The sequence below is a fragment of the Populus trichocarpa genome, chromosome 16 (assembly GCF_000002775.5).
Source record: "Populus trichocarpa isolate Nisqually-1 chromosome 16, P.trichocarpa_v4.1, whole genome shotgun sequence".
Taxonomy (NCBI): Eukaryota; Viridiplantae; Streptophyta; class Magnoliopsida; order Malpighiales; family Salicaceae; genus Populus; species Populus trichocarpa.
The window spans coordinates 9946569-9968700 of NC_037300.2; the positions used below are offsets into that span (position 1 = coordinate 9946569).

Here is a 22132-nt window from a genome sequence, read left to right on the forward strand (position 1 = left end):
AATAAAAACCTTAGTTTTTTTTTATTAATTTGACATAAAAACCAAATTAACTATAAATAATAAACTCAAACACAAATGAGGTTAGAAGAGATGATTAAAACAACATAAAACAATCCCCATGAATAAAAAGACACGGACCATGTGGAAACACAAATAAATTCTTTGTTTATGCCTTTTCATATATTCACCGCAAAATGCTCATACATACATACATACATACATACATACATATATATATATATATATATATATATATATATATATATATATATATAGAGAGAGAGAGAGAGAGAGAGAGAGAGAGAGAGAGAGAGAGATCAAACATGATAATAACAAAATCTAAAATATGAAGGTACAAAAATACTTTTAATTTATTAAAAAATAAAAGAGAGCACACACATACTGTTCAAACACTGGACGAATCAAACAAATTTTCCATTCGGGAGCCTTGGACGCTCAACTGCTCTGGCATGTATAATGTCTTTAGCCAGCGGGGAACCATCTCAAGACACTTTCATAAATAAAAGACAAAAAATCTGAAATCACAAGGCAAGTTAAATTGTTTTTTGTTCTTTTTTTTCAAGTGATTTCCATTTTCCTATACAGGAGCGGACATATCAATGTTCCAAGCAATCACTTATACTAACCCCAGCACTCAGGTGTAAGGGAATGGTCTCTCTTGTAGTCCTTGCAATAGTCATAGACCATGTGGTGTCTTTGGACCCATCTCATGCTTCTATATTGTTGCCTTGTGAGCCCACCCGACCGGAACGGAGAGGCGGACACAGGGTGGCACCAGGCCGGTGAATAGGCTGAGCAGCCGCTTGCTTTGAAATTGGTGTAACTAGCAACAAATGGTTGATATCTGTAATCAGCTTTGTATTTTCCGTTTTCAGTAGCCCAAGATGAGGCATCCCAGATGGAACCGTAAACCCACATCGGCCTCAGTGGAAAGGTTGTCGCGCTTTTCCTCGGGTACCTCCTAACGGGCACATCATCCACGAGGAATCTGAAACATTTATTAATTACAAATTTAATATATATGAATGCGATGTGACATGATCATTGTCTACAAGTCTCATAGGTGTTGCTTGCTTTTTACTAATGCTGCAATGTACGTTTGGTTTTGAGGCCAGCTGGGAAAACGAATTTATGATTGATGTTGTAGAAGACACAACATATAATAATAGCATGTTTGATATATTTTTTAATAATGTTGTTTTTAAAAATATTTTTTATTTAAAAATCTATTATAATAATATTTTTATTTTTCTAAAATCATCATATTCAAACAATATAAAAACAAATGTGCTCGTTATTTAAGTGAAGAGACAGTAATGATGCTAAATGCCAGAGAGAAAATCACCACATAAATAATGTTATTTTCTTATCATTCAGACCCTCTCACAGGAAACTTCTTCCTATCCTCGCCGATCATAAACAGACTAGAACCTGGTTCTTCACTAATTAATTAGAAGAAGCTTCGTGAGCTAGTAGCTCAACAATAACAGTCAGGTAGTACGTGATCAACTAAAAAAAAAATGAGAAAATCTCTTGTTTGAATACCATCATTTATATCTTTTAATCTAGTAAACATGTGATGAATTAGAAATCTTGAGTTAATAAAATAATTACTCACCCAAGATTGTGTCAAAAAAATATATACATAATATAAAAAAAAAAATTAGAAGAAGCATTTAAAAAAAAATAATTAATATGGGTGTTCGAGCCAACTTGCGTGTATCTCGACTAATCCCACGAGTTCTGAAATTAACGACTATGTAAGACTCCAGTAACCCTGAAGGAACTAAAAATCATAAGCATTGAAAAACAAACCTAATATCTGACTAGTTGAGCTACCATTAAGATAGAAAAAACTTTTTTAATTTGCTTGGTTGTAAAATATTATAGGTGATCACTATAGTGGTTAACTTACATGATCTCCTTGGGACTCCAAAGAATGGCATAATAATGGAAGGTTTTGGTTGGATCGAACCATAAATGAAACTTCATTTCTCTCCCAATGATTCTCCCATCCCCACTTCCTCTGATGTAAACATTGGTCTGCAAAGTGTAAGGCTTCCCAAATGTTGTGCCAAGAAATTCTATGTCCACTTCATCATGGTACCCAGGGTGAGCTTCGCTATTTGAAAGCTGCCATTAATTGATTACAAATATTAATTAATTAGACATTAATACAAGAACATCTTTATATATACTATACCGACTACTGTGTTAATTAAAGAAGAGTAATACTAGCAGAGAAAGGTACGTTTTACAGTAAATTATTATGAGCATATATAGTTTAATTAGTCCAATCCTCACATAGAAAGCTGTTATAACTCCCGCAGTGTAGCCAGGTTGGAGCTTAATGGAAGCACCAAAATACCCTGATCGAAATGGTTTAACTGATTTAAATCCACTCCCTGTTACAAAGATCAAAAACAATAGATTATGATGAATTAAATGTGCAGAAAGCTTTATGATTAGATACCTAACAAAAATTAATTCAGACAGCTAGCAGAGACGCATTATAATGTCAGGTAGCTAATGGACTCGAGTTAAACCTGATGTGCTATCTAGCCAGATAGTCAACGCATTCTGGTCTACTCGTTGATGTGAATAACCCCAGAGATTTCTGTATCCTTGGTAAAAGCTCATTGACCTGAACCTAGAACCTGGCCAGTAGCCAGGTGAAGGTGGCCATTGAGCATTACTAGAGGAAGGAACCATAAGAATGAGAAGAAGTAAGGGAAAGAGAGCCATGAATGAGGGAGTAGCTAGGATGTGGAGAATCTGTATGGAGAAAATAGAGTGAGTGTGTGTATGTATAAATGCAGAGAGTGAGAGATCAGAAGGCAATGTTACGTGGAGGAATTCAGTATGGCTGGCAGTGGTACAGTTGATAAAGAAGGGAAGAGATTAGTGGGTCCCCTTCCTCCATTGATGGGTAGTGATTTGTTGTTCATCAAGGGTCAGAGAATCAGAAATTATACTTGTAAATTTTGATAAAAATATGGCAGTTCGTATCTTAACATAAACCCAGGTTGCAGTAAGTGAACACTGCATTTTTGTCCATTTCACAACAACTTTCTTTCCTAATATTTATGGGAAAACCTGTGTAAGATTAGGGTTTCGTGGTTGGAAATTAAGGTAGGGAGAGAATGGTAAGCAGGTGTCTATTAAATTAGGTTTCTGTGAGTATAGAAAATTGGACTTTTGGACTAAAGTCTCTTTCTAATTCAAAAGCTACACGTATTCTTGTCTCTCAGCTTTTAACACGACAAAGCTGGAATAACCTAAATCATTGTTTTTATTTAAAAAAAAAAAACTTTTGCCGACCCAATTTCCTCTTTAGGCATAGGGATGTCAGCTCCGAGACCAAGCGGGATGAAATGTGGGTTAGATTCTGATTTAGTCAATTATGTGAAACAAATGTGAGTTATCGGGTCTTTGATCCTCTCTCTGTTCTTCATTAATTGAGTGGACCATAAGGTATCTGAAACGGGGTCCCATGTTAGATTTGATTATGAGCGTGTGTCTGCCTGGGTAATTGGGTAAATTAAAGGTGATGATGTTGTGTTCATGTTGTTTGAGTCATCAAACGAGTCCACAATTGTTGTACCTTAAGGCTAAATTTGGGATTGTTATTTATTTTTCTAAGTTATTTTGTTTCCTTTATTTTATTTAGAAAGATGTTTCATTAGCTATATACCTTTTTAATTAGGGTTTTCCCTTTAAAGATTAAAATCTAAACTTATAACTAGTATAAATAAAATTGTGTATTTTATTTATTTATTTTTTTTAAAATATTGCTCAGATTTTTCTATATTGTCATGAGATTATTTACAATGTCTAAGGTTTTTTTTCAAGCCTTTTTCATCTCATTGTCTCTTGATTTTCATCTCAATATCAATTTATTATTAAAACAATCAAAAAATACAATGAGCTATAGTGAACTAATTCATGAATTGAATCATAACATCACTTGATATTAAAATCTAACTTTTCAATTTGTTTTTTGTTGTACTATTTGATTATCATGGCTAGAGATCATAAAATAGGATGAGGTCATGGTGGAGGATTTCAGTTTCTAAACAAGGAAGTTCCTCATAGAAGCCGAACGTTAACAAATTAACTAATAATTAAAGTATTTATAAAGTCAGGTTTCGCAACTAGCTTGTCATTTGGCATATTGGGATTTGGATGATCATGAAATAAATGATTGTGACTCCACATCCAGTTTTGAGAACCCATATCACGAGTGTGATCAGAGATAGCAACCTTTGTGTTTGGGATGATCACTATGAAGATCTAGGTTTTACAATGGAACTCCCCAAGTTTGCAAGCTCCTATAGGCTAAGGAATTTATTGATTAACTTCATGAGATGGAACATATATTTTAGTACAATGAGGTCTCGGAGAGGATAAAGTTGAAGTTGATCACCATTGGGCTTAAGGATCATGCCTCTGCATGGTGAGAACAGTTGAAGAGAATCAGCAAGTGACAGGGCAAGTTCAAGATTTATGACTGAGACAAGATTAAGAAGATAAAGACACGCTTCCTTCCTTTCCATTATACTAAAACCTTGTACCTATGACTCCATCTGTCAAGGTAAAGAGCGAGATTTATTGATGATTATTCTGAGAAGGTGGAGGAGGGTGTAGCATGTAATGACGGAAACAATACATATAAAAGTATCAATAAAAAGTGTTCAAAGAGTGATGGAAACAATAGTTTTGTTTACAAAGACAAGCAACAATCAACTTCTAGTATTTTATCATTTCTGCAATCAAACGAAAGATCCTTAAGACTTAAAGACACACAAGTGTTTTTGTGATAGTTAACCTCTTTGTTCTAGTATACCATAGAAGCAATCGAACGAAAGATCCTTTTGAGCTGTCAAAGAATGATGTTGTGATTACAACATATTCAATTGTCAGCATGGAGGTACCAAAGCATTCTCTAGCTTATGAAGTTGATAAAGATAAAGGAAAAAGGAAAAAGCCTTTGCAATTTTTTATGGATTATTTATTAAATCAAGATAATTTGAATTTATAAATGAGTTCCTTCCAATTCGAGAGACCAATGCATGAGTTTTTTGGGTTTATTAATTATTTTTTAAATTATATTTGTTTTTTTATTTAGTATAAGAACCATAATAATAGTTGAATTATTTATTAATTGTATACTTTTAATAAAAAAACTTTTTTTTTTCTTTTAAGGATTAGGATTTATGTTAGGTGTGAGATTATTTATAACATCCAAAGGCTTTTCCCAAATCATTTTCATTTCAATCCCTTCCTAATTTCCATTTTAATCTTAATTTTCATACTTTTGCATGTAACAATTTCTTTCACACACAAAAACAAAAATGGAAGTTTGAAACTAGCAAAGTGATGATGTTCTAAATATTAAATATGCCTAGGAATCAGGATTTTTTAGTGTTTGAATAGTGGGTAATCATAATATAACTCCAATGTTCTCTTCTCCAGAGTTCATGAAATTGATGGTTGGTAATAAAAAACCTGACACCTTCAAAACAGTCTTTTTTAATGGGATTTAGGGACCCTCCAATAATAAATTCCCATTTCAATCCCTTTCTAATTTCCATTTTAATCTTAATTTTCATAGTTTTGCATGTAACAATTTCCTTCACACACAAAAACAAAAATGGAATTTTGAAACTAGCAAAGTGATGATGTTCTAAATATTAAATATGCCTAGTAATGAGGTTTTTTTAGTGTTTGAATAGTGGGTAATCACAATATCACTTCAATGTTCCTTTCTCCAGAGTTCATGAAATTGATGGTTGGTAATAGAAGGCTTGACACCTGCAAAATACTCTTTTTTAGTGGGATTTAGGGACCATTCGATAATAAATCAATGACTTTTTAATAGGAAATTGCAATAAATAAGAAAATGGATATTTAATTGTAAGAACAAGAGTGTTTGTTCTTAGTTGTGTATGATAAATACTCTGAAAATGAGAGTATGAATATTTTAGAGAATAGAAAAAGTGTGAGCCCTTTACCTATGTGGTTTAAAGGATATATATAGCCTATGAACTTTATCATGTTGCTTAAATAAAAGGGTTTAATCAACATCTTCTTCTGATGACATTAATGAAGGATATATATCATTTACACAATATCAATGATAAATAGATATTTGTTACCCAATATTAATGTTGATGGAAATATGATAGGCCCCTTAGAAGATTTTTATGCATCTAGGGATATAGGGAGATAATCAGTATTGACTTTTAACATTTTATGTTAAAATACATAAGAATAAATAAACAAATTCTTGTGAACTAATATGGGGCCTAAAAAGATTTTCAAGTCTATATGTATATGGACCTGGACTGATTTTGAATCCAATGGTGTTGGGTTTGGCACCTTGCTAAACCCATATGCACTTGGGCTCAGTGCATAATTGAACTCAAGAATATTGGGTCTGGCATCTTGCAAGACCCATATGCACCAAAAGCGTAATGTGTGGCTAAACTGAAAAATGTTAGGCCTGGAATTAAGCTAGACCCATATCATATGGGTTTGGCATTTTGCCAAGTATAGATACATTAGGTTTTAACCTTACTTTTGGCCTTTTTAATTTTGAGCTTTTAAGTAAATGTATGACACAACACACTCACGCATGCACTTACACACACATATATATAATACATTGATCCATCAGTAGCCTCCCAAGTCTTTACATATTAAATACACAAAGATTTAAAAGGTTACTAGCTTTAGTTAAAGACTTTTTACCTTTCCCATGAGATTTGTGTCCCGTGTAGAATTGTTGGGATTCTTTATGGCTATGTGGCTTGTTCTTACTGAAAGAGATGGTCAGGTGGCCTATTTTTATTAAAAGAGATGTCTTTTAGAAAACAAAATGGCAGCGTGCATTCAATGCAATAATTGATTAGATATTTGGAGATCTAAGATGACATGAAAGGTCATTCATCTAACAACGAGGGTGAAAAGTTATTTCCATTATATCCTTAACCATTCTTACTTCTATTTTTTCTTTTTACTTTCACTCATTATAATCTTTGTAAAAAAAATTTGTTTGAAGAATCCCTGAGCTAGTTTGCTTCATTTTGAGAATAAATTGTCATCATAGGTATCTTCCACCAAATATTTCTTTCTCCTTCTTTTTAAATAGAAAAATGGAAAAAAAAAAGAGTTAGTTTGACCCTAGGAATAAAAGATATTGCCTCCTCTAGTGAGGAGTTCGGGTTCTAACTAAAAACTAGAGGAAATGGTGGGGACGTGGGTCCTTAGACTAGGCCCCAAAACTAGAGGGGGTAACCCTAACATCCACCTCTGGTAGGGGGAGGTAGTTCTTCTCATCGGAGAAGTTCTTCCCCTACCATTACTAGAGAACCTTAGGGGGCGAAGAGGTTTTCTTTTCTACCTTAGGGCCATCTTTTCTACTTTTAGGTATCTTATTTCTGTATCATGAAGAGTTCAACTAGAATAGTAGAGCGGGTGTTGTATGCTCTTTTTTCCCTTACACGACATTGACTGCCTGATCAGAAACCTTAAGATAGAGGAACAGACTCTCAGTTCGTCTTGGTTGTGACAAGATTTTAGGAGATAAAAGATAAACTTTAAGTTCTTTAAAAGCTTTCTAGCAATCTGGTGTCCATTTAAAGTTTATGATATTCTCTAAGATCTGAAAGAAAGGTAGGATACATTCCCCTAGCTTGAATATGAATCTGTTGAAGGCGGTCAATACCCTAATGAAGTGTTGAACAAATTTGACCTTTTAAGGATGATTCATATCCAGTATTACCTTAATGTTCTCAAGATTGGGTTCTATTTCCTTGTTTTTGCTAGAAAAATCCAAAAACATTCCTCCTCTGATGGCGAACACGCACTTAAAAGGATTCACCTTTATTTGACATTTGCCCAAAACCAAGAAAAAACATCTTCTAGGTCCTTTAAATGTTGCTTAAAAGTCATGTTTTTCACCAGCATGTCTCCATATAAGCTTTCATGTTCCTTCTAGTATAATGTTTACACACTTTGTTGACCATCTGTCTGTAAGTAACCCCTTCATTTTTCAAGCCAATAGCATTGCTCTGTAGCAAAACGTTTTTCCTAATGTAATGAAAGAAGTCTTCTCATCTTCTAGATACATAAATATTTGAGGGTACCCTAAATTAACATATAAAAAGCTTAAGAACTCAAAGCCAATTGTAGAGTCTACCAATTTATCAATCATTAGGAGTGCAAACTATCCTTTGGACATACTTTATTCAGGTTAATAAAGTCTACACACATCCTCCACTTTCCAGTACTCTTATTCACCATAACCATATTAGCTAACCAATACAGATACATGACCACACGAATAAACTCAACAGTTAATAGTGTATCCACTTCTATAGTTATTGCATGTTGTCTTCCCCCTTAAAACATATTTTCTTTTATCGAATAGGAAGGAAAGTTAAGTGAACTTAAGGTCTGTAAGCAATTATCTCTATGTTGATCCTTGTCATATCTGAAGTGTTGAAATCAAAATTAGCCTTTATAGGTGAGGAATAAATTTATCAATAATTGTTATTGAGGTGGTTCAAATGTGGAGCCTATCTTGATAACAACCCTATCTTCTTACCCCAAAGATACTTTTTTATAACTGTTATTTGGCCTCAGTTCTGACCTCTACTTTCTTCTTCAAAGACCCTTGATGGTCTATAACTAAAGACCTCTTGCATTTTAGACATTCAAAGACACAATTCCTTGAAGCCCCTTGTTTTTCTCTTATGATAACCAATTTTTTTTAGTAGAAAATTTCAAGGTCAAATATCATGTGCTTATGATTTCATTGATCTTATGAAAAAAAGGTCTTCTTATTATGGTGTTGTAGGTTAGAGCTATTTCTATCACCATAAAGGTTTGCTGAAGGGTAAAGCACTTAGGGTAGGTGCCTATTGTGATTGAGATATCTAAAGCACCCTTCACTAACACTCCTAGCCCTTCAATCCTAACAATTTTTTTTTTCACATGAGTCATCCTTGAGGGATTTATCCCTATCTAGGACATCACATCTTTAGATAAAATGGTAACTGAGGTCCTATCATCTACCAACACCTTGTAGTCTTGATGATTGGCTAGAATTATGAGAATTACCAGTGCATCCACATAGGGGTAAGTCACCTTTTCTTAATATTTTGGAGTAAAAGTTATAGCTTGTTTTATGGGTTCTATTATCGAGTCACTGTGAGGACATGTTTTCCATACTTTCTCTAGTTGAGATGCACCTTAAAATCACATAGATCTCAGGTAGGCTTTGGGCAGGCTGGCTGGACTTTTCTCTATCACGTTCCATATGGGCATGCCCTTTGAAAAAAAAAATAGATAGCCTTTAGCTATCAGCCTCTTAATTTTTTTTTCTTTAGTATGAAGCAAACTTTTGTATTATACCCTTTATCCTTATGGTGCATGCAAAATTCTTAAAGGTGTGTGTGTGTGTAGAGGTGACACCATAGAAGATGGATATTGAACAAAGTATTTTCCCTTGATGGTTGTAAGGACTTCTGTTAGGGTGGCATTTAAGGAAGTCATATGTCTCCTCTTAATGTATTGTATGTTTTCCCTTGTTGGCCTTTCCTGACCATTATTAGAATTATTATCTTTGCTAGGAGAGCGATTCCATTTGAATGGTTTCTCATCCTTATTTTCCTGGTAAAAACGAGGAGGTCTATGCATCAATATGTTGGCTTCCTCTACATGTATGGATTCTCCATGACTTGTGTTACCTTCAATAGGCTTTTGTCTAGTAAAATATATAAACCCTTCTATATAGAATGTTCCCTTACTCTACTTATTAAAGCCTCTAAGACTAATAGCTCAATCAATTCTTTTAACTTCAACATTTCTTTGTTGAACCTCTTCAAATATGCCCTGGTGGATTCCTTCTTGAATGAGTAACGCTGAAGAGTTTCATAAAGCTCCTCTTAGCGAGTATACTGGTGCTAAATCATGAAATAAGTTTAGCACAGAGGTCATTAAAACCCATGATAGAGTTTGGTTTTAGGTTGTTATACCAAGCTCATGTTGACCCTCTAAAGGTCGTAAGGAAGGTCTTGCACTTAGCATCACTGTCTTGGATGACCAACTCAAGGTTTCTATACATGTTTTGGACGTGTTCTCATGGATATATGAGACCATCATAGTTGTCCAAAGTAATCTTTTTGAAGATGTACTTCTTAGGGATGGGGGTGTATAAGAGTCGATTAGATAAAAATGATCCCTTTATTTCATGAGGATCGTAGACCTCATCTTGTAAGTATTTACCAATCATGATTCTTCCTTACCGTTGTTTAATAAGCTTTGAAAGCTAAAGAATTCTAGTATGGAATGGTTAACTTCAATCTCGCGGTAGCTAGAAGGTTCACCTATAGACTGATGACATATTAGGAGAGCTTCACGTCTACGAGAGAAATCTCCATAGGGATTATGAGATCATTGAGGAGGAAAACTTTCCAAGTTATTTTGCCTAACATCTTTTAGAGAATAGAAAAAATATCTCCTAGAAAGGGGGAATGTTTAGGAGGTTGAGACTAAGAGAGCTACCTTTTATATTAGGACTTGCTGGGGGGGCAAGGCCTGAGGTTGCCTTTGGGATGCCAAGACAACTTGGTTAAGGGTTTGCATCTAATTGATGAGTTTACATTTAATTGATGAGTTGTTGAAAATCTGATGGAAAAGGTATGTCAGTAACTATAGAGAGGTCTATGACACATCTCATCCTAATGTATCTTGATTGTCTACTATTAATAGCAATTAGGGATGTCAAAAACTAGTTTATGGAGAACAATTAATGGTTTTTTTATCAAGTTCCTATAGACAACGCCAATTGATAATGCTCCAAATATCCAATATGCCTAGGAATGAGGTTTCTTATGTGTTTGAATAATGGGTAATCATATGTTCACTTCAATGTTTCCTTCTTCAAAGTTTACAGAATTGATGGTTAGTTATAGAAGACTTGACACCTGAAAAATAGTTTTTCTAGTGGGATTTAGGGACCCTCCAGTGATAAAGTTAGTGAATGAGAGAATGAGCTTTTAATTGTAAGAACAAAAGTGTATGTTTTTAGTTATGTATGATAAATGTTCTGATAATATGAGTATGAATATTTTAGAGAATAGGAAAAGTGAGGCATTTACTTAAGTGGTTTAGAGGGTATATATAGACTCTGAACTTTGTCATGTTGCTTGAATGAAGGGGTTGAATCTTAATCTCATCTTGGTGGTATTAATGAGGGATAAATATCTCTTACACAGTATTAATGACAAATAGATATCCTTTACACAATGTTAATATTGATGAAAATATAGTAGGTCTTTAGAAGACTTTTATGCACCTAGAGATATATAGAAATGATCATTCTTGAATTTAAATATTTTATGTTAAAAGACATACGAATAAATAAATAAAAAGAATCCTTATGACCCATTATAGAACCTAAAAATATTATAAACTCTATATGTATTTGGACATGGAATGATTCTAGACCGAAGGGTGTTGGGTTTAGCACCTTGTCAGACCTACATGTATTTAGAAATTGTGTATTACTCATCCCAAGAATATTGGGTTTGGCATCTTGCAAGACTCATATGCACTTGAGCTCAATGCATAGCTGAACCCAAAGATGCTGGGTCTAACATCTTGCAAGACCCACATGCACTTGAGCTTAGTGCGTAACTAAATCGAAGGATGTTGGGCCTGAAATAAAGCAAAACCCACGTCATTTAAGCTTGATATTCCGCAATGAAGTGACATATCCTAACTTGATCAACCTGACCTGGGATAAAATCTAGTTAAAATCTATTGGTTTATATATATATATATATATATATATATATATATATATATATATATTAAATGAGTTATTCTTTTTATAAAAGAGACTATTTTGCTGAAAAACATGGTTTAAAGGTTTCGTTTGTTTTATGTAAAAAAACTTATTGGAAATAAAATATTAGTGTTTTTTTTTTGTTTGAGTATATTAATGAAAACTACTTAAAAATAATTCTTTTATGTTTGATATTTATGAAAATTAAGCGTTGAAAAAAGAAAAGAGAAGAATTAATCATATATGAAATCCATGATTTAAGGATCACAAGATATTTTATCTTATTTTAAATGTATTTTTTTTTCTGATGATAAAATATTTTTCATATTTCTACATGATTTAAGTATAAGAAAATAAAAAAAATATTTAACAAAAAAATCCATGTGGCCTGCATCTTAATTTTGACTACGAGAGAAGATGGGGTTATAGTATAAAAAGCCATAAAAAAGGGTTTAATTTGGTTAGGACTTGTAGGATCTTTTATTGAACTCGAAAAATCCAATACTTATATTATCTTTTTCATGTTTTGTAATGCTGCTATGTTTTTTTTTTTTTTAATTATAAGAGGGTTAGAGTTTATATGGAAAATTCATCAAATTTTAAAGACGGAACTTTAGATTTTTTTTTTATCATTTTTTAACCAAAATATATTCTTGTCACCAGGATGGGGTTTAGAGAAAAAGAGTAAAATAGAAGAAATTGTATGGTATTCACAATTGGACTTGCCATGCATTCCATAAATTCAAGCACTACCATACATAATTTTCCATCTATTATAGAAATAAATTTCCAACACTTAACTTAACGGATCACTCTTGCCAAATACACACACACACATAGTTTTCAAACTTGATTCTTTTTATTGTGTTTTTATTATGATCAATTTGCATAAAGCTTGATGAACCTTTTATGAGGGATATAAATGTTTGTTGGGTTGTTTTATGGTTGTTTTTGCAGTTTATAAAATTTTAGGTAGTCTCTTATACAAAGAAGGTGTTGTCGATTTATTTTTAAATACAATATATTGATAATGTTATTATTAATGATGAAGAGAAGATCATTAGTAAGTGATATAGACATGAGCACTATTATTTCTTTTGATAGTGCTTCTGATAACTATGAGTCGCTAGGTGCAAACTATGACCAAGCACTTGATGCATATGCACCCACTCTCGATGTAGGCTCATCGAGTACGAGGCCTCCTCACAGAGGGGATTTCCCTTATAAGAAGGATGTATACACTGAAAAGTACATTACTTAGTAGAAGCCTGACTACAACATGTAAGTTTGTTTTTTTTTCTTGCACAATTAAAAAGGTAACTTTAGAATAAATAACTTCAATAAAGGAATGAAATTTCAGGTTCACAAATATGAAGGTTTCTTGCATGATAACATCAGTCACTACAAGATTTAACAGTTTTACCGACGGAATTTTTTCGTCGGTGTAAGACACATATTCCGTCGGTAATTAATTTACCGACGACATCACCGACGGAAATGCTCCGTCGGTGAATCCTTTATCGGTAATTTTTTATCCGTCGGTAAATCCGTCGGAAATAAAAAAATAAAATTACCCGCTTCATTTCGTCGGTAAATCCGTCGGTAATAATATTTTTTATTACCAACGGATTTACCGACGGAATTACCGATGGAAATTCCATCGGTAATTCCGTCGGTAATTATTTAAAAAATTTTTTTAAAAAAATTCATTTTATAAAATTATAAAATAATTAAATTAACATAAATCAACACTGTATAATATATACTCAAAATGCTTGAAAAAAAAATAAGAAAATCAACTCAAACAAATTTGCAACAAATAAATAAAATGAAAAAATAAATTCAACTAAAAAAATTCATATGAAAAAAATAAAGTTGCAATTGCTAAAAATTTAAAAATCCTATAAATAAATCAACTAAAAATTAATCTCATATGAAAAAACAAATCTCACAACAACATTTATACAATTATTAAGAACAAAAACAATTAAAAATAAAATAAAAAACAAATATAGTGAAAAAAATCATGAAAAAAGAAGAAAAATCTTACCTTAATGTAGTTGCAAGTGAAGCTAAGGAGAGAAAAACATTTCGTAAAGCATATTAATTAAAAAAAACTAAGAGGATAAAAGAAGAAAGAAGAAGAAGACATACCCGAGCATGGAGAAAAAGAGAAGGAGATGAGGAGAGAAAAGAAGAGAAAGAAATAGATATTGATGTTTTTTACATATAGTGAAGAAGAAGAAGAAGTAGAAGTAGAAGTAGAAGAATAAGAAGAAGAAGTAGAAGAAGAAGAAGAAGAAGAAATAAGTCTGTCTCTTGTGAAATAAGGGATTCGAGCTTTTTATTGGGGCGCGTTAGTGACGGATTTACCGACGGATAATTGAATATTAATATTTTTTAATTATTCCGTCGGTAATTCCATCGGTAATATTTAATTTAAATTTTCAATTTCGTACAAATTTTTCAGAAACCGCCAACAATTACCGACGATTTTTCAATCCGTCGGTGATTCCGTCTGTAATATTTAAATGAAAATTTTAAATCAATTGAATTTTTTCAGAAAACCGCCAAATAACACCGACGACTTTTCAATCCGTCGGTGATTTTGTCCGTAAAGAACAACAATTAACAGTGCAATTGGAAAGTGAACAGTTTTGGAGCTCTCTGGAAAATACCGACGGATTTTGTCCATCGGTGATTCCCTTTGTAATTGACATGATGAACAGTGTAAACAAGGTTACCAACGGATTTACCGACGGATTTTACCGACGGAATAAATTCCGTCGGTAATTCCGTTGGTAAATCCTGACACGTCATCATTTTTTTTTTAAAATTTTTTTGTCCCTCCGTAATTCCCTCGGTATATACCGAGGGAATATGTCCGTCGGTAAAATCCCTTGAAAATTTACCGACGGAAATATTCCCTCGGTATTTCCGTTTGTATTTATCGGTTTTCTGGTAGTGAGTGATGAAATCGTTAATGAAAGTGCTTTTGTTTCAGTGGAATCAAGTTTCCAAAAATTCTGGATAATAACATATGATAAATGCTTGATTTAGAAAGTTTAAGGTTAGTATATACATAAATATTTTTATTATTATTTTAATTTGGTCAATTTTTTAATTTTAATGAACTAAGTATTTTATAAAATTAATGTGCAAGGAAAAATCTTACTGGGAGGAGATTGCTAACACTATTGATAGAAGGGCGTGAAAGAATCACAACGCCATTAGGTAAGATTGAATTCAAAATGTTATATTTTTTAAAATGTTCAAATTTTATTTTTCATTATCTTTACCGATAATTTATCTCTACCATATAGTTTGCATGATTTCTGGTACGAGACGCAAAACTGATTAATGAAATATGCAAAATAAACAAGTCTTCCAGGCTAGGAAGATGTGGTCGTGTAAAGGGATTTCAAACCTTTGTATATCTCAGAGGTTATTTGGGACACTTCTATCCAGCACGTGATGTCTGAGCATTTCATACGGCAATGACAGTCTGGTACAAAGAACCAAAATAATGAGAGTTATGATTCAATTACCACACACACCAGTGGATCCATTCCATTTGTTTTGCATGCAAAGTGGATGACGAGACTCTATTTTATTACATACATTTTAAAAAAAATGGTTGCATCATATGAAACTTTTTTAACTAATATTAGATTTCTTTTGCAGACTATGGTTCTTGGACGCGATACAAGACTGATGAAGCTTTTTGTTGAAACTCACATATGAAATAAAGACCTTCGAAAAGGGGTGCAACAGCTTGTGGATAGCCGAGCTTAGAATTTCGTGGTAAGTTGCATTTAAACAATTTTTTCTTAAGTTATTATTTTTTTAAATTTGTTGGTTGTTTTTTTTAAGGAAACATATAACACCTGATTGCAAGAGAAATAATACGAGGACGATCCTTCACCCCATCTAGAACTCGATCTGAATTTGTGGTTTAAGGGTGGCTCATCCAGTAGACCCGATAGAAATCATGTTTATGGTATCTCAAACATCATGACCAAGGATATGTCGTCATGCTATAGTGTATCAACTGATGATTCCTCGCAATCGGGTTCGAGCTCTCAATCTCTGACTGTCTAAGTGATTGTATGAGAACAAGTTGAAGCTTAGACGCCCCGACTTAATGTTGAGATGAACCAACTTAGATATGAGATGGTTGAATTGAGGGATAAAGTAAATATCCCCGAGTAGTTGTTGTCAACTCTCACTGGTACATGTGGTCTACCTCATCATCTACCTGGTCCCGACAAATATCTGCCTCCTCCTTCTCCTTCAAATTCTTTCATTAGATAAATTGTATTCAATAATATTTTTTAAATTAATAATAATTTTTTTTGTTTTTTATTTTTGTTTTTATGTTTTTATGTTTTTTTTCTTGTTTTCTTTATTTTTAAAAAATATTTCATGCAATACTGATAAAATTATTGATATAATTTGAATTATAGATTGAATGACAGACGGACTAAGTCCTTCAAAAAGTTTCAGAGAGTTCAAAAATTTACAGAACTTGTCATTGACAAAATGTAAATCTTCAACAGTTTAATTCCATTGGTAATATTCATTTGATCACCGATGGAATTAACAATGGTTTATTTTGTTGGTAATATGCTATAATTTCTGATGAAATTATTGGCAGAATAATGCCGATAAATATTTTTTTGTTTGAAGCGTCTTTTTTATCTGTAAATCCATTAGTGATTATATTATCAATATAATGACCGACATAACAAAAATAACGGATGATATATTTTTTGACGACTATCAGTTTCTATTAATGATTTTAATTTTTTTCCAACAAAATCAATATTTAACTACCAATAGAATATTTTATCAGTATTATCAAATATTCCGGTTGTGAATCTTCTCCTTCGCCATAAACTCTATCATATCAATTTAAAAGTTGAATAATTGAATTTCAACATACGGTTGGAAATTCCTCCCGGGCAATATCTTGTATTGTGTGTTTGCATATCATTGATAAGATAATGTCGTCATCCTTGGAGTAATATGTATGAACATTATTTACCTAAGGAAGAAATTAAATTGAGAGGGCATTGATCGTCTCAATTATTCTCCTTTTCCTATTAGCAATTTTTTACGGAAACCATCAAGACCATCTCAATTATTATGCAATATGAATGGAACCTTTTATCTTTTTTTTTTAATTAATGTTGAGAAGGTCAACTTACATGTATCTCAACTAATCTTATATGTCTTAAAGTTAACGATCATATAAGTTTTCACTATAAGGTTTATAAGACTCAAATTAATGATATTTAAAAAATAAATCTAAGATATGATGAATTGAGTTATATCTTTTAAGGTTATTATTTTTCATCTTTGAAAACGATATTATTGAGTTAATTAGCATTGACACAACCTTTTCTATCAAATAAAATGGAATTTATTATCAAACATCCCATCTTTGTGATCAAATGTTAGAAAGCTATCCTTTTTTCTTTTAAAATAGGAATTTCAAATTAAAAAAAAAGTTTTCTCCCCTAATGTTGTGTTTGTTAAATTTAAAGGACTTCATTTTCTGCATATATATATATATATATTAAATACCTCTAAAAGTGTAGTTAGTTTATCAATCAACTCCAAAAAAATAATTTCATGATACATATGAAAGATTTATATGGAATTTGATTTTGAACGCAAATTAACTTCAAATAATTAAGCACATAAAATACAATAAATGTAAAAAAATAAACAAAAAGCTAAATTTACTAATGTTTCTTTAAATCCATAAATAAAAGAATTAAAAATAATATTTGAACATATAATTGATCATTTGATTTATTTTAGAAAAATAAATCAAATGAATAATTGATTGTAAGGTGTGGAAATTTCTATAAATTGTGGAAATTTCTATCATGGTTTTGGAGTCATGAAATTGGACATGATGGCTCTCATGTGATGAAGGTGTTGAGAAAGTGAAAATATCTTAAGCAGAAAGCTGAAGGTAAAAGGATAGATCAAGGAAAATACATCTGAATTTAATTTTAAAATTAAGTTAATTCTAAACGTTTTTCAATCTATATATATATATTAACATATTTAGCAAGAAAAAAAAAGGGTATTTTTTTGTTGGTTTTTAATAAATAAATGAAAAGCATTTATTAATAAAACATGAAATGTTAAGAGAATAAATGATAGAAAATAAAATTTTGAGAAGAAGTTGATAAAATCAATATATTTTAAGCGGAGGTGAAATGATATTTTCCGTGTATATAATTATAAACACAAACAGCAAAAACAATTCTGCCCGCATATAAGTGTGTATAATAAATATATTATTTATGAATATTCTTTTTTCTTTCATTCCCAAGTTATTCATGCATTGCTTCAGTTCGTACGTAGACGCTAGCGATTTTAAAATAAGTATTAATTGGCCTTTCCATATTTATACATTACCATTCCATTCCATGCTTAAATATTTACCCTGTTGTCGAAATGAATACATAGAGTTACCTATACGTATGTATACGCATAGATGGAACTAGTTTACCGTACGTGCCATTGGTGGGTGAAATTAATTGTTTTTTTAATGTAATAAAAAAATATTAAGATTGTAAAAAATTATTTGGTGTTTTATTAAATTTGAGTTAGAAGATTAGTTTTGAAATCTTTTTATTCAATTCCTTACTAAGTTTAGATTTAAAATTATATATTTAAAATTAAATTATATAAAAATTACTCTCACGTAATATAATAATAAAAAAATAACATATTTCTTGGTCGAGAAAAAAATTTAATATAAATTTAATATTAAATAAATTTTTAAATTAAATTTTTTATTTAATCCATATTTAAAATTAAATTATATAAAAGTTGTGAGTTCTTTCTGTCAATTTTATAATAACCTTATTAAGTAAAAAAAGTTTATAAATAAAATGAAAAATAAAATAATAAAATAAATAGAAAAAACCTTTTTAATTTAACTCTCCGTTAAAATTAAATAAGATGAAAGTTTTGTCGACATAATTCAATCTATTATGTTAAAAAACAACACGAGCGACTATTAAAAAAGTAAAATGCTGTCGGTTAGACGCCACGTGTGAACTAAATACAGCAGGGCATTTGTGGTGTACCATTGTACCTCAACAGCAAATTGCAGACAAGAGCCTTTATTGCAGACCAAACTATGAAGGGGACACCAATTTTACATTAAACGGAGGTCGTATGGTGACTAATGTGTCGGCTACGCAATGTATCAACGAGAGCTGATTTATTTTTTATGTTTTAAAAGTATTTTTAAAATAAATAAATGTTTTTTTTATTTTTAAATTATTTTGATTTGATGTATTAATATTAAAAAAAAATAAAAAAAATTAATATATTTTTTTTAAAATTAATCACTATGATAATAGTAGAAATATTAAAAGAAAATCCAACAGTGAAGGCGGGTGAAAACCAAAATGGACCCACTCGACCGACAAATCATGCAGCTTAGCTGAGGACGTATGCGTACGATGATTTTTTATTTTTTATTTATTTTTAATGTGGTGGATCATCTGTCTCTTTTGGGGTCTAATGTTAGTGCTTTCAACTCAACTTGTTTCCTCTCCAATTTTGTCTTCGCTCTTTTCCTTTTAGCTACGACTTCAGCTTCTACAATCCAACAGTACATATATGCACGAAATTAGCAAAAGCTAAATGAGGAAGGGGAATCACTACACCACTCCTCACATGTTACTGTTTATTAGAACTATATATATATATATCATTTTTAATATTAAGTTTATTGAAATTTTTTTTTTCATCTTTCAACGTTTAATTTATTAAAAATTGAATTTTACTATTTATTTTGCTTTTTTTTATATGAGATTATCATGGTTTTAGAAAAACATCTCGGTATTGGATTAATATTCAGTTTTATGATCGTTTAATTTTTTGTATTATATTATTAAATACAAAATAGTTTCAAAAAATATTACAAATTGAATTTCATGATTTATTTTTCATGAGGTTATCTTGATCTTAGAAAAATGTGTCAACATTGAGTTGGTGCTCGGTTTTTTTTTTTTTTGCATATATTTTTATCATATTATTAAATAAAAATTTATTCCAAAAAAACATAATTATTGAAAATTAAACTTTATAGTTTATTTTAATTTACTTTTTATGGGGTTATTGTAGTTTCAGAAAAACATCTTAATATTGAGTTGGTTCTTGGTTTTGCAAGCGTCTATTTTTTATTATATAATTAAATAAAAATATTTTTAAAAAACGTTATTAAACTCAATGAAGTTCATGATCCAAGTCGTTGATTTGACAAATTAACCTATGTCTCAATATTTTTTTAAGAAAAAAATGTTATTTTTAAAAAAAATTTAAAATCAAACCATGTTTGCTAGATGTTCAAGTTTTTTTTAACATGTCAAATCGATTGAGTCACACAATAACAAACTGTTATATAATTTAATTTTAAATTTGAGTTAGATAAAAAAAAATGATGAAGATACTAAGAGGCCGTTTAATAATGTGGTTGTGGGTAAGGTTCACCCGCAGCCACAGATATTACCGTTTGGTTAAAGAAAAAACGCAGATTGATGCTGGTAGGACCCATCAAAAATTCAGTTGTGACGCAGGTTTTGTAGAAGCATCATTTTGCTGCTTCTTATGAGGGAGGAACCACTGAACAGTGGAGCTATGCTCCACTGTCGCACTGTTCACGTGAATAATTTGTTTTTTTTTCAAAAAACCAGTGTAGTTAATTGATTTCACTCGCATTGTTAACATGAACGTGAGCAGTAATTTTTTTTTGTTTTTTTAAAAAAATATTTTAAGGTGAATTAAATTTACTCGTCCTGTAATCTCAATTTTATTCCTGATAATATTTTATCTAATTTTATTGCACGCTAAAAAAATCATGGAAACTGTAGTTCTTATCGGATGAATTTTGTACGTAATGGAATTGTAGATAGTTTAATGGAACAATAAAAAATATTTTATATAAAGTATGATTTATTTCATGATGTAATAGCAATAGTTAAATCTACAATATTTAAATTAAAAACCATAAATATTAATATATATTTTTTAAAATTATTTTATAACCTCAATTTCAAAAGCATTATTCACCAAACACATTAAACTACTTTTTGTTCAACCTCAATTTTAATCACAGTTTTAACCAAATATATATTTTTCCAAACCAATCTCAACTAAAAGTACTTTTTATAAAAACAATTTTTTTCAAACCACAACCACAACAGCTACCGTAATACCAAAGACACCAAGTTTAAAATTTTTTGGTTCCACCGTTTTCGTCCCACCGAAGCGCAGCACAATATATTATCTGGTGAATTTCTATTAAGCCATTTAGTGACATGAAGTTAGTTATTATTTATTGTTTGCATTAAAAAGATGCACTTAATGGGATTTTTTAACCAATGCCATGTAATTCAAATGATGCTACCGTCCTCATTTTTATTAGAAAAATATTTAATTCAAACATTTTTTTTAAATAAAATAAAGGATTTTCTAAACACCCAAATAAGTATATATATATGCTTCATTTATACACCACTACAAGATTTTACAGTTTTACCGACGACAATATTCCGTCGGTATCTGATTCATAGTTCGTCGGTAATATTTTTACCGACGCATTCACCGAAGGAAACATGCCGTCAGCTTTCTTTTCGTCGGTAATACCTCATTCCTTCGCTACATTAGTCGGTAAAAAAAAATTGCCGATGGTTTTGCAGACGAAAATTGCTCGCCAAAAAAAAAAATCCCGCTTGAAATATACCGATGGATTTATTCCATCGGTTAGTGTGAAATACCAACAGACTATTACCGTTGGTCAAGTTGTTGGTGATTGTGAAATTTGCACCAAGCTACTGTGAAATGCCGACGGATTAATTCTGTCTGTAAAGTTATCGCTAAGATGTCAAATGCCGATGGATACAGTCCGTCGGTAAAACTCTCTGTGATTATTTTTAAATATGTTTTTAAAAAATTATTTAGAATTAATAATATAAAATTATATAAATTAATAGTAAAAAACCAATTATGCAAATAAAATTTTTATTAAACATAAAAAAAATAAAGTTAAATAATATTCATTACAAACTGAATGTGTTTCAAAAAAAATATTAAATTAACTATTAAAGTTAAATAATATTCATTACATATTAACATAATAGTGGAGATGGAGGAGGAGGAGGAGGCCGGTTGTTATATGGCAAAAAAAAAGGAGGCACACATGTATCACTACTCTGT

At 31.1% G+C, this 22132-nt stretch overlaps 1 protein-coding gene across 1 annotated transcript; it reads right to left on the bottom strand.

Annotated features, from left to right (window-relative positions):
* Nucleotides 1–347: 347 nt before the first annotated feature.
* LOC7468802 (probable xyloglucan endotransglucosylase/hydrolase protein 32) lies at nt 348–3181 on the bottom strand. Its single transcript, XM_002323465.4, has 4 exons — nt 2568–3181; nt 2326–2426; nt 1937–2154; nt 348–1009 (listed from the first exon to the last, which is right to left on the bottom strand). Exons 1-4 carry the CDS (start codon nt 2764–2766, stop codon nt 643–645), a joined length of 885 nt encoding a protein of 294 aa, XP_002323501.1. The 5' UTR covers nt 2767–3181; the 3' UTR covers nt 348–642.
* Between the last annotated feature and the right edge of the window lie 18951 nt (nt 3182–22132).

Coding starts and splice junctions, on each gene's coding strand:
- LOC7468802 (XM_002323465.4), bottom strand. CDS start 2,766: ATGGCTCTCTTTCCCTTACTTCTTCTCATTCTTATGGTTCCTTCCTCT. Junction 2,427..2,567: donor CTGGCTAGATAGCACATCAG/GTTTAACTCGAG, acceptor TCTTTGTAACAG/GGAGTGGATTTAAATCAGTT. Junction 1,010..1,936: donor TGGAGTCCCAAGGAGATCAT/GTAAGTTAACCA, acceptor TAAATGTTTCAG/ATTCCTCGTGGATGATGTGC.